At 36.1% G+C, this 14,515-nt stretch overlaps 1 protein-coding gene across 1 annotated transcript in view; it reads right to left on the reverse strand.

The window, feature by feature from the left end:
- Positions 1 to 14,300, reverse strand: part of LOC121372673 (TPR repeat-containing protein DDB_G0287407-like) — a 31,667-nt gene extending 17,367 nt beyond the window's left edge. Inside the window, exons 1-9 of the mRNA XM_041499119.1 lie at positions 14,229 to 14,300; positions 13,681 to 13,777; positions 9,927 to 10,163; positions 9,425 to 9,609; positions 7,632 to 7,742; positions 6,574 to 6,691; positions 2,397 to 2,492; positions 1,521 to 1,638; positions 620 to 742 (exon numbers count right to left, since the gene is read on the reverse strand). Of these exons, the coding sequence (XP_041355053.1) occupies positions 620 to 742; positions 1,521 to 1,638; positions 2,397 to 2,492; positions 6,574 to 6,691; positions 7,632 to 7,742; positions 9,425 to 9,609; positions 9,927 to 10,163; positions 13,681 to 13,728 (1,036 nt within the window). The 5' untranslated portion in view covers positions 13,729 to 13,777; positions 14,229 to 14,300. The remainder of the gene's footprint in view (positions 1 to 619; positions 743 to 1,520; positions 1,639 to 2,396; positions 2,493 to 6,573; positions 6,692 to 7,631; positions 7,743 to 9,424; positions 9,610 to 9,926; positions 10,164 to 13,680; positions 13,778 to 14,228) is intronic.
- Between the last annotated feature and the right edge of the window lie 215 nt (positions 14,301 to 14,515).

Consider the following 14,515-nt stretch of genomic DNA (forward strand, 5'->3'; position numbering starts at 1 on the left):
ACCAGTACATGGGTTATTGAACACTATGTTTATTACAATGCCTGTTACATTCAATGCCTCCTAACAATTGTCCAATTACAATAACTATTACACATACAAAATGCTATCTTATTATGTAGACTTCCTTAACTGTAAAAATGGCTGATTTCTTTAAACAGTGACTGACTATAAGACTTCATCATATGTGGTCATGTGGGATAGAAAAAGTACACCCGAGGTGGTGAAAATTTCAACCTGGGATGAGGCTTTTCACTCATTCATTCGGTAAATAAACCATTATTTTACACAGACAGACAAAGATGGCTGAACAAGTAACTTTTATTTGCCAATTTTATTATAAATAAACTACACTATCATATTTATTGTGTTTGTTTCATGTGTTAAATAAAATTTAACACTACAAATTTAACAAGATAGTTTTCATAATGAAGGTTTTAGTAACAAAATATTAATTTAGAAACTGTGTCTAATGACCTCACGTCACCATCTCACATTAATATGATGTCATATTAAAGGAGTGTGCGTGATACCCATGTAGGATAGAAATTTCTTACATAGCTTTATTTCATAGGATAACTCTGTCCTATATAGCTGAGGATGAGAGAAATATTCTTATTACCTATTTTATCAAGCTTGTCCGAGTCAGCTCCTGTTATGTAGTTCATCAAGACCTGTATATCATCATCCCGACCAATCACGAGGTCAGCCTTCTGTGTGATAAATATCGTCTGTAGCTCTTTCTCTGTAACAAATAACAAAAACAACTGTCAAATAAAAACCTCTACCAAATGGTTTTTGTTTTGTTCTATTACAAATGATTCATCCAAATGCCACAACTGTATCAGTATTATGATAAGTTATACAAGAAAAGTAAGACAAGTAGCTGGTCAAGACATATGGATGTGTGAGACAGATGACTGTTTTTAAGACAGAAGGCTGCATTTGGGAGGTGCTTACCTAAGATATGAAGGAAGGAAGGAAATGTTTTATTTAACGATGTACTTAATACATTTTATTTACGGCTATATGGTGTCAAACATATTTTAAGGACCACACAGATATTGAGAGAGGAAACCCGCTGTCGCCACTTCATAGGCTACTATTTTTCTATTAGCAGCAAGTGATCTTTTATATGCCCCGTCCCACAGACAGGATTGCCTAAGATAGGAAGTCATATGATGCTATAAGACAAGTGACTGTTTGAGACAGGATTATGTTAAAAGTCGTGAACTACTGTTAGAACTAGGTGGCTGTTTAAAACAGATTTGCCAATAAGAGTTTCAAACTGGTGGCTGTTAAAACTCAGGTGGCTGTTTTAGACAGATGGCTGATTAAGACAGGTGCCTGTTAAAATTCTTCCACAGATGGCAGGTTGAGACAGGTGACTGGTAAACTCAGGTTGCTGTATATGAATTTCAAGACAGATGGCCGTTAAGTGAAATGACTGTTAAAGTGAGGTGTCTGTTTAAGAGTCTCAGCCAGCTGGCTGCTTGAGATGGACAACTACCTGTATTACATACCCTGATCTGTTTCTTTATAGTTTGTAATATCCTGCTGGTCAGGATATTTTTTCTCTATTGCTGTTTTGAAGAATGCCAAACACTTGTTGGCAAAATCGTCAAGATCTGTGATCTGCACCTACAAAAACAGCAATCATCAAAAGGTACAGATCTATATATGTCTAGATCTTCTTGATGAATGGCATAATGCCTTTATAATAATTTAATTTATTGATTTTTATGCTTACAGATTCAAGCATGATGTCCTGGGCACACACCTCAACTATCTGGGCTGTTTGTTTAGGACAAGGGTTAACAGTTAGTTGATAATGCGAGAGAAGCACAGGCATATGAGATCCCTTTTTTTCTTCTTTTTTTTGGAGGGGGGGGGGGGGGCAGGCTGATCTTTGCCCGAATTAAATAAAAATGCTTAAATCTGGTTAATAACATTTGTTCATAAGTATCATTACTACCAAACAGCTATAATATAGGATCGCAAATGAACCACTACACATTGTTATATAAATTACAACTAATATTATTAGTAGAACGATGGAAACATATGGCAAAGAGGTTTCAGGCAAACTCATTTTGCCCAAATGTCTCCCATAGTTTTTGCCTGAATTCAAAGACTTGCTCCAGCACTGGAGGGGGTATGGGGTGTGGGGGGGGGGGGGGGGGGGGGGGGTGAGATCAATTGGCTTCCTCTCCTTGACACACACACACTCTCATCTTGTACACCTATGAAGAGAAGTTGGTGTAGTGGCTTTAAGAGTTCTCCACTGAACTGATAAAACTCATTCTGGGTAGGAGCTGGTTTTGGATGCATAACCAATAGGCCAAACAGATCTATTTATTTGGTGATTGTGTCTTATTTAGAAAATATTGAACAATTACCATATTTCGACCTGTAGAGGCATCTATACCACCATAGGTAGCTGTATAATCAAATGTGTTGGCCGGGAAAATCTCCTTTAACTTTGACTTTAAAACCTGTAAAACAGGAAAGGATTAAAATTAAACAATTAGGAAGCAGGTTTGTAAGATGTATAATTGTAAAACAAACACAGGCAGGTGACCCACACATGGTTTCTGATGAGTTGAATTAAAACAGGCGACCCACACATGGTTTCTGATGAGTTGAATTAAAACAGGCAACCCACACATGGTTTCTGATGAGTTGAATTAAAACAGGCGACCCACACATGGTTTCTGATGAGTTGAATTAAAACAGGCAACCCACACATGGTTTCTGATGAGTTGAATTAAAACAGGCAACCCACACATGGTTTCTGATGAGTTGAATTAAAACAGGCGACCCACACATGGTTTCTGATGAGTTGAATTAAAACAGGCGACCCACACATGGTTTCTGATGAGTTGAATTAAAACAGGCGACCCACACATGGTTTCTGATGAGTTGAATTAAAACAGGCGACCCACACATGGTTTCTGATGAGTTGAATTAAAACAGGCGACCCACACATGGTTTCTGATGAGTTGAATTAAAACAGGCGACCCACACATGGTTTCTGATGAGTTGAATTAAAACAGGCGACCCACACATGGTTTCTGATGAGTTGAATTAAAACAGGCGACCCACACATGGTTTCTGATGAGTTGAATTAAAACAGGCGACCCACACATGGTTTCTGATGAGTTGAATTAAAACAGGCGACCCACACATGGTTTCTGATGAGTTGAATTAAAACAGGCGACCCACACATGGTTTCTGATGAGTTGAATTAAAACAGGCGACCCACACATGGTTTCTGATGAGTTGAATTAAAACAGGCGACCCACACATGGTTTCTGATGAGTTGAATTAAAACAGGCGACCCACACATGGTTTCTGATGAGTTGAATTAAAACAGGCGACCCACACATGGTTTCTGATGAGTTGAATTAAAACAGGCGACCCACACATGGTTTCTGATGAGTTGAATTAAAACAGGCGACCCACACATGGTTTCTGATGAGTTGAATTAAAACAGGCGACCCACACATGGTTTCTGATGAGTTGAATTCAAACAGATCTATAGGTGCCGACTTAAAGGTGCAGACCCTAGTTTTAACCCGTAAAAAGTGGACACTAAGTTTAGTTAATTTACAAACCTGTAACTCATTTGGATAAAGTTACAATAGAGTGAAAGAAGGATCTGTAACATTAAAACATGATATATCCTTAAAAATAAGACTAGAACTCGAATCAATAAACTGCTACTTCTCAGACGCATGTGTGTGTTTAAAAAAAAATTGGTACTACAAACACCAGGATGACCAGAAACACTTCGGTTCTATGAAAATTGATAATCCAAAGAATAAAATATAAGTAATGTTTTATTTCAGTGATCATAGACGGCTCTAATAGTGATAAATATGCTGTAGTGTTTAAAACCTAGGGTTTGTCCCTTTAAATATAATGTACATGTGGTTTAGAAGTGTGTGTTTACCAGCTGGGTTCACCCTGCCCATTGCTAAATTAGCCAACTGTTCATTTTCATACAAAGTGACTACAACATTCAGTAGATCTAGCTAATAAAATGTGGCATAGATACTCTACATATTAAAAAAAAATTGGCTAAAACTAAATTATTTTAAAGGAGAGGACAATTAAGGCATTTGGCCTGGTATGCATATTCAACAATATATAATGCACATTATTGCTTAATATCAACACGTATAATCGTATAGTTAATTAATAAAACGGTTAAATGTGACGGCTGTTATATATAACGGGCGCAACCATTTTGTACCATCTCAGTGAGTATGCCCTCTGGCGAGCTGGTGGTTACGTAATACTTAACGCGTAACGGCAGGAATGAGCCTTAGAACTAGAGAAACACAATCTACCTGGTTTTTGTGGGATGATAAATAGTCATACATTGCAATGTTCTGTAATAATACACATCACAGTAAGCCAGCAATAAGTATATCCAGCGCTATATATATTTGTTTTTAATACAAAATAAAATACCATTGTTAAAGTGGCTACACAACAAGTCGAAACAATTAACAATGTTTTGCCCATGCATTAACCTACGTACTGAAATGATACACGGAGTGTTTTCTTAGTTAATTGGTCTATGCTGTTAGTTGCTTCTACCCGTAATTCCTGATTGGCAGGTGTGTATTTGATTGGTAACCAGACGAGCCAATTAATTGACGCTGTCTAGACACAAAAATACATACAGGTATTGTGGAATATTACCTGTCGCACCTAAAATTGTAATGGACATGGTTTATTACTGTAAATAGTTCTGTAAAACTATTGATTAAGTAGACTTTTCCATCTAAAACCACAGAACTGACCAATCACGTAGTCCCAAAGAAAAGAAAATCATCACTTGGGTATCGTGGGTTGTCGTTTTGGCTCCAACGTAGCATATCAATAGGCCTAATAGTGTACATTTTTCCTTTGGATTATTAAACAGAGAAAAATACTATAACCCCATTTTGTTCCGTTAATGCAACTTGAAATATATTTAGTTAAATAGTTTATTATATTATTATGTCATTTATGCTGTTTTACAAGTCAGATTGATCAAAGAAAAGCGCCTTGTCAAAAATTACTGCTTTTGTTTACACTGTACATACAGAAGATGGTCAGGAGCTGACGTCACTTCGCCCCAAGGTATGTTGGAAAGATGCATACCCGGACCACCGACACATACTGACACTTTAACAAATGAAAAAAGCGTAATTTTAGAATTAATAAAAAAACGTGATTATTCCTGCTAACTGGGGGCAGCCACTTTGTTTAGTTTTTGTGACGTCCGGTGGTATAGCTTGGGGCGAAATGACATCAGCTCAGGTCCAACTTCTCTATTATGCACAGTGTAAACAAATGCTCTAATTTACGACAAGGCGCTTCGCTTTCATCAACCTGACTTGTAAAACAACATAAATGACTTGATAGTATAATAAACTATTTAACTAAATATATTTCAATTTGCATCAATATAACGAAATGGGTTTTTTTTTAAATCCAAAGAAAAAAATGCATATCATTAGGCCTATTGGTAGGATACATTTGAGCAAAAACGACCACTCACGATACCCAAGTGATAATTATCTTTTCTTTGGGACTACGTAATTGGTCAGTTTTGTAATTTTAGATGGGAAAGTCTTCTTAATCAAGGGTTTTACAGAATTACTTACAGTAATAAAGCTGGTAAAGTCCATTATGATTTGAGGTTATCACACAATACCCTGTGATCTTCATAAAAGAGGGACATCTGTTTAGTGTATCTAGACACAGTGTCTAGGGACCGTCTAAATATACACCAGCCAATCAAGAACCATAGGTACAGGCCACTGAAAGAAAAGACCAATTAAGCAAGAAAACACTCCGACTATTATTTCAGTACGTGGGTTAATTTATATACAAAATATAATGCAGTTATTTCAACACTTTGACAATGGTGGTTTATTTTGTATTGAAAAATAAGCCACATATACACGTTGCTGTGTTACTGGGATGGATATTATTACAGAATATTGCGATGCATCCGCAAAAATCAGGTATGTTTTGTTTCTTCAGTTCGAAGACTAATTCCTGATGTGACACGTTAGGTATTACATAACCACCAGCTCGCCAGAGGGCGTATTCACTGGGATGGTACAAAATGGCTGCGCCCGTTATATATAATAGCCGTCACATTTAACCGTTTTATTAATTAACTATATGATTATACTTGCTGATATTAAGCAATAATGTGCATTATGTATCGTTGAATATGCACACCAGTCCAAAAGCCTTGCTTTAGCATTCCTTTAACACAAACACAACACACACCAGTACAACTAGAAATATTCTTACACAGAGGTGTTCCCTACTTAACACAAACACAACACACAGCAGTAAAACTAGAAATATTTTTACACAGAGGTGTTCTCTACTTAACACAAACACAACACACACCAGTACAACTAGAAATATTCTTACACGGAGGTGTTCTCTACTTAACACAAACACAACACACACCAGTACAACTAGAAATATTCTTACACGGAGGTGTTCTCTACTTAAAACAAACGCAACACACACCAGTACAACTAGAAATATTCTTACACGGAGGTGTTCTCTACATAATGAATCTACATCTTCAAACTTCGGATGGTATTCGTCAGGAAGATCTGACAAGAATGAAGGATCTCGGAAAAAGAATACTGCATTCCGATTCCGGGATCTGAAATATAGTATAGTACAGAATCTTTTACTTTTTGGATATAGCATAGATCTTGGATTATACAGGTGTATTTTTGTTACAATATGGGAAACAGGAGAATATTCCAGTTATCTATCAATAAATCATAATAAAATATATAGCTGAAAATAGACAAATATTACTGTTTATGTCCTGAATGAAATAATTTTCATGAATTTTAGCGAATGATAAACTAAGGAAATATTTTCCACAAGCTTTAGCGAGTGACATAAATTATTTCACTATCAAGCTTTTACAAACATTACAACAAATTGGAACATACTGAATGTACAGAAATTAGCACTATAAGCAATACACTTGAAATTTCAGCCAGAGGTACATATACAGAACTTCACATACGTTGTTTTCACTTTTTGTTTATTGCACAAGTTTATTTTGCACAAGAATATGCTACGCGGTCTCGTGGTATGTTATTTTGCAAAATAAACGAGTGCAATAAATAGGAAGCGAAAACAACGTATGTGAAGTTCTGTATTTATTACATACCTTCTTTTATATTTTACAAAAACAGTTTTTAATTTAATGTCATAACAACACTTTGTTAAATCTATGATCAAAACTCATTTCATGGATTTGCTTATCGTTAAGAATCATTCTCTGCAGCAGCCTTGTGTAATGTTTCAAATACGATGTGACATAATTTGCAAATCATACATGACATCAGTAAATAAAAGGTGCTAACTGCAGTAAAAATAAAAAGAGAATTCCCCATTTAAAAGTTTCGGTACTGATTGCACATATGTGTAATACAAAATAAATTTATTACACGGTTTGAAAATGTCTTTATCACTATAGTAAGATTGAATAGGTATGTAATAAAATACAGTATTTCATAGGATAGAGCCCCTTTAGGAATACCACAATCACCTGCTGGTAATCAAGTCTCCATGACACAACTTACCTCAAAGCTCCATGCATTATTTCCATGAACGTAATGGAGGAGCCCAGAATCCAGCTGTACTTCTTCTGCACTTCTAATGGAACCACATTTTTGTCAGGCATCCAGCCATATCTAAACAGAACAATAAACAGCACCACAACATTCATAATAAGGCTGATCTTGTAAATGAAAGTTAAAGTTTGTTTTGTTTAATGACTCCATTAGAGCAAAAAGAAAGAAATGTTTTATTTAACTACGCACTCATCACATTTTATTTATGGTTATATGGCGTCGGACATATGGTTAAGGACCACACAGATATCGAGAGAGGAAACCCGCTGTCGCCACTTCATGGGCTACTCTTTTCAATTATCAGCAAGGGATCTTTTATATACACCATCCCACCCATTAGAGCACATCAATTGATTAATTAATCATTGGCACTGGCGTAGGAAGTGGGGGGGGGGGGGGGGGGGGGGGTGCATATGCCCCACACTTTTCAGATATTTTGCTTTATATTTGCTTTATAATAGTGTAAAAGTGTGTAAATATAAAAGTGTGGCCCCCCACTTTTTGGCACCTTCCTACGCTCGTGATTGGCTACTTCTATCCTGACATTTTTTAAATTCTGACATGTAGTCTTCAGAGGAAAACTGCAACCTTTAAGAGCAAAGGATATTTTGTATGTACTTTGACACAGACAAAACAGCACATACAACAGCCTGTGGTGTATTAGTCATGGGGTATTGATTGGAAAAATAGATAAGATTGTTTTTTTAAAATTTAAATGATATCTTTACGGAAAATATTCAGGGTCTATGCCCTGCACCCATGCAAGCATACACACAAACACATATCAATACTAGATTCGGGCAGACAATGTATAACTCATTACCAAAGTAATCACTTGAGGTGGATCTGTTGAGGTTTTCCCCTCAAATCAAACCACTGTACATCAAAGATCATGGTATGTGCTGTCCTATCTATTGGATCCATTGCTGCTATTCAGTAGGAGTAGCCTATGGCAGCTACATGTTTCTTAGACTAAGTATCAAGCTGATTGTTTGATAGAAACCAAATAACCGAACATGTCTTCTTTTCTTTCTTTAATGCTTACGTTCCCCACCTATCCACCCCCACCCTAAAAAATAATAACCACTCAAAAAATAAATTCCTCCAAAAATAAAAGCTTAAAATTATAGAAGCCCACAATGTATTTGAGAGTATATCTACATTAACAAACATTGGCATGATGAACCATAAAAAATTACTTATCCCCCCCTTGTTTTTTCTTTTCCCATCCCATCACATAAGGTAGCACTAAACCAAATAACTTCCGGCTGGGTCAAACTTCGAGGTGCACCAAACTTTTGATAGAGAAGTTAACACCACAACTCCTGTGATTCGTTATAAATGTGAGTGTGTTGGTTGTCAAAAAAAAATATAGTTTCATCTGGGCTAAAAATGTATGCAATAAAACAAAAGTACCCAAATTTTTTACAAAACTAAGGGTGTTGTGAAAACATCTGGTTAAACCGAAAATGAGCCATGAAAGGTACCATTTTTTTTCAGTTAATATTTTGAGGTAGGGGTTGTAGTACTGATATTTATGGGTCACAGTTTGGTTGATATATTGCATATAGTGTTTTTAAACACAAACGTTAACATGGTCGCCGATGGGATTTTATTTGGTATAGTAATACCATAATGGATCCTCTGAATCAACCATTGGTGTTGATTAAACTGTCTACAAGTAGTTTGCAGGTAGATTAAGTTATGATGCGTTTGTATTATCACATACATATATAAATTACCTTTCTCCGAGCATGTTGAGAAAGAATGGTTCACCTTCACTGGATGCATGACAGTTGTCCAGCTCTTCCAAGCAGATGGCGATTGTCTCCCCTGATGTAGAATCAGATGGGATTCCCCATCGTAAATCCACCTCGATCAGTTTCACTCGTCTTTCACTGCACCATTCACGAAGCTCAGGAAACACCTGTCATACAACATTGTATGAAACTTAAAACGTAAGGCAGCATAAGACAAGTCCCATAATGGTTGGAGAGACAAGGATTGGGATGTGGAGACTGTACAACAAAGGAAGTTGAAAGACAGGAGAAGCTGCCAGATGAGGTGAAGACATGATAAGAATACAAAAAAAGAAAAAAAAGAGAGCAGAATAATAATAAAATAATTCTAACAAAATTAAAGCCATTATTACATTTTTCAACAACAAACGTAATTTCTGCCAACATGTTAATAATGAAGTAGTGCTGATTAAATTCCTATATATGTATAAACCAAAATGCATACCTTTTTGACAAGAATCTCCCTCTCACTGAAGAAGTCAGTGAATGTTGATGACACGAAGAGGTGCACACTCTTCCATCCTCCGGGGGCGGGCAGATTGTGAGTGACAGGTTGTGGGCGGAGCTCATCATGCTGTTTCATCTGACGACCAACCTCCACCCAGCAGTCTGTGACAACCTTCTTAACATCATCACTGACGTCATTACGATGACAAGGCCCTGCCTGTCCATGACCACTCGGCTGTAGAAAAATATATGATAACAGTTAAGGACTAAACAACATACATGTATTTAGTTTTTCTGGTAATGTTCTGAACAAACTTATGGTGATTTGGGTGGGTTCATTTTACTACCTTCACTCCACACAGGTCCAGATATAATGTTATGTGTATCCTCTTTTAACATACATATTAATTAAAAAAAGAAATTACATTTGGAAACAAATTAGGGTTGGCCTGTTTTGTCTACGTAAGGTTGGGTTCCCAGAAACACACATAAATTTGGTTTTAGGCCTAAGGTAAAGAAATTATACCTTCAGTTATGCATTTCATCTCTGTGTACTGCAGATTGATTATTAGAGTGTTAATCAAAAGTATACTCGACAGTAAAACCCGAAAATGTAAACCTGAAAACTTTAAATTAAAATTAGTACATTAATTACTTATTACTGCATACAAATTTCAACAGGCATGATAAAGGTCAAAAAGCAACAAGGACAACAAATATACCATGGCTTTTAATATACACTAATATGTACTAATCATGGGCACTAGTTGGGATCCCAAAAAAGCAATGGGTCCAGCATAGCGGTTCACTCATATGACCCAATGACCTCTGGCGAGCACTCTACAGTTCCAGTTAAAATAAAACCTTTTGAGTCTAGACATAAGACTCCACTAGTCTGAGACTTTAACATCATTGCAATGCCATACAAATTGTATGCATGTGATATGATTAAAGATTCAAGTTTAGACTTTAAGACTTTATAAGCAAGGAACTATGTCTTGTTGACCACTAAACTGTATATTTTTCCGTTGACCGACACCCAATAGCCGAGATTTATGTTTGTGCCGGGTTGTTGTTAAACATCCATGTATTTCATTTTCCACTTTTGAGTCTGGTATGTGCTGACCTATCAAACTGTACATGTAGTCTCAAGTTCATATAACTTGCAATGTCTTAAATTTATTAAGTTTTTTAAGATGAAGTAAAAAAAACTAAAACATTTGGAGGAAAATATTAAAAAAATAGAGAGATATTGATCTAGAATTACTTTAAATTAATCTTTGTGTAATGCAGGCCTGTATGAAGAATTTTTAAAGGGGGATGGGTGCAAATTCCTTGTGATGGGACCAACAATGGTTAAGACTAAAAAAAAAAAAGGAAAAAAGAAAAAGAAAAAAAAGAAGAAAAAAAGAAGAAGATACTTTACCATTATGTAATAAATACACCTATCATCACAAAAAAAACCACACACACAAAAACACAAAAAAACAATAGCCAAGACTCGATAAGAATCAACGTGCAAAAAACCACAAAAAAACACATAAATTTACATAATGTTATCCAATTTTTATAGAAAATAGGTGGACCTTTGGTAATGTTTTGTGGTGCATACGCACCCATCGTACACACAAACACCCCCAAGCGTACTGGCCTGTACTGTATGTGGTATGTACAGTAGCTCTGGTTGGTGATTTACAACCTACTTGACCTAACTGAATGATAGTAGCCAACTAATGTCCTTGTATCCCACATTCTGTTTGTCTCCACTACAAATAACAGATAAAACATTTTTACAAGGGTATTCTTGTTCATTGAGTCATTACAGGAGTGATGTACTGTGTCTCTTAAAATCAACTGATAAACAACACTTAATTTACTGAGGGAATATGTTCAAACATGAACTTAAGACAATATACCTTTCACATTACATTAGCATTACAATGTTCACATCCATTGGCTAACTCAGACCATACTTGCAGGGAAAACTGCCCTGCTTACAAAGAAATAAGAAAAGGGGTCCATTTAGTTTAGAAGTCCCCTTTATGTCTAGCTGGAAAAGACCCTCTATATTTCTGTGCCATGAATTGGGTTTCTTTTACTGCCACTGCTCCTGCCACACCCACCATTATTATTAATTACATATGACCCTGTAGCCAGGTACTAATTATTGCCAAACGCATCAAGTGTTTGTGAAAATTTAAAAAAAACATATTAAAATACAGGCTCAGATCCAGAAATTTTTGCAACTAATTATGCAACTACTTAAATGAAAAATATTTAAGAGTGCCTATTCATTAATTAAAATAAGTGGGGGCAAAAAAAATTTGTCCTGAGCAGGTGGGGTCTGGACCCCCTCGACACATCTGGATACACGCCTGAAATAGCATAAATCTTTCAATGTCTGATGTATGATTTGAATTTGTTTCATTTGGATAAAGTGTGTAATGCCTGGGACCAGTGATTCAAATATCAGTTAGCTTAACCAGTGGTAAACAGAAAGTTCAAAACCAAGGACTCAATCAATACAAATAACAACTGAACACATAACGTGGAAACCAGCCAAAGGTTATTTTAACTATGCTTTGTACAACTAGTTCCTGTAATTTTACCACAAGAAAACCTACTATGTAATACATAATTGTATTATTAAGAACACTGAACTTCAGTTTGTCCAGGGTAATAACAATCACACAGCTGACATTTGCTATTAACTGTATATACATGTATAACATTTGTTATTGTTTACAATTCTTAACAATTTTGAGATCCTATAGTATTACTGCTTTAAAAAAAAAATATAATAAATTACATAAGACATCCATAAAGAACATGCAATAATGGACTTTTGTTTTACACCCCCCCCCCATGTATACCTTTTGTACATTTAATCATTAACCCACCACCACCACCACCACCATCACCACAACCATGTACAGGAGTACACTGATCATCCACGTTGAAAAGTACATTGGATACAATTAGGAGCTAGGCTTGAAAACAGGCCCAAACCGTTCTCTCTCTGGGCATACGTACTTTACGGATCCATGGTCCCTAATCATTTGCCCAAATTTCAGAATGATAATAATTACAGTGGCAGATCCATGGGGGTGAATAGGGTAGCTAGCCACCCCCTCCCTTCCTGGGCAATTTTTTTTTAATGTTCATTCCAATCATATTTAATGAATTTTTATGAAATTAATCGCAGTCGCAGTACTGATCGACATTTGCCATTTTTAGCAAAATATATTAAACAGGACACCACAGACAAAATATTACGTTTGCATCTGTGATATTTAATGTTATCTTTACCGTAAGCATAATGTTATCAGTTTCACTGATGAGAGCGCACCTGCCAGTCTATTTATGCAAGATTTCCTCACAGGCAAGTTCATATATATAATAGTATGCCTGTTGTCAATCAGGTGTACAACTGTATCGAGTATGGCTTGCATCAATAAGGACAAAATTAAATCGTTTTCTATAATTTTGGTGTGAATCAGGAAAACGGAAAAAAGTTTATCAACTTTATGGAATTATTAATTAGGAATTAGATCCTCAGAACTCAGTGAAATAAGGCTCTAAAATGTCCAGAATGCCGAAACTTTAGGGGGCTTTGCCTCTGGAACCTTCATCATGGCTCAGCCCCCGCCAGTTCACTCCATCTCATCCAATCCCCCCCCCCCCCCCCCCCCTTATTATTTTCTAGATCTGCCATAATTATTTCCATAATTTGTGTTTTGTAGTTTAATTACCTCCAAGGATGTTTTGTCTGTTAGATCTTTCTTGTATTTAGCATACATGACACACCAGTCACATCTGGAATCACAAACTGATGCACATCAATAAATCCTGAAAATAGCCAGAAAATTAAATCAAATTAAAATTAAAATTCAGAATTAATTTTACAAATCACATGTTTTGGCTCACATTCAAAGCATAATGTGAGTCAGTAGAATGACAATTTCCATCTGGCCGTCTGTCTTGACCTGTTGACTGCGCCAACAATTGGTAAAAGTGAAGTTAAAGTTTTGTGTATCCTGCAACCACCACAGAATAAGATGAAGGGGTTCGACCCCCAAACCCTGAACACACACAGAAGCCTGTATGGCGTTCTTACCCCTACCGCTTTTTATGGTCCACTTTAAAATCTTTTAAAAAACCAGAACCTCTCCAAACCGGACACCCTTTATACCGGGCGTTTTACTTGGTCTTTTTGACGTCCTTTTTAGAAAGGGTTTTCTGCATACATTATTATGACAAAACATTGAGATCAATATTCCTCCAATTTATTATATAATACCTTTAATTAAAAGAGAGACCCTTCTAGGCTTCCTGAAACTCGATTTCCCTCACACGTGCTTGTTTGGGTTTGTTTTGACAACTGGGTACGTAAAATTTGAGAACCAATACTTTTCCGAATTGCAGGCACACGTTTTCGTGATTCTTTTACTGTCGATTTGTAAAAATTTTATTAAACAAACAAAATTTTTAGGACTGAACTAACTGTTCATTAAGTATGACAATATCTAGTAATGTAATTATGAATATAAAATTATTATTAGAATTATATGTCTCCCTTTTCACTTA

Source organism: Gigantopelta aegis, chromosome 4, assembly GCF_016097555.1.
Source record: "Gigantopelta aegis isolate Gae_Host chromosome 4, Gae_host_genome, whole genome shotgun sequence".
Classification (NCBI taxonomy): domain Eukaryota; kingdom Metazoa; phylum Mollusca; class Gastropoda; order Neomphalida; family Peltospiridae; genus Gigantopelta; species Gigantopelta aegis.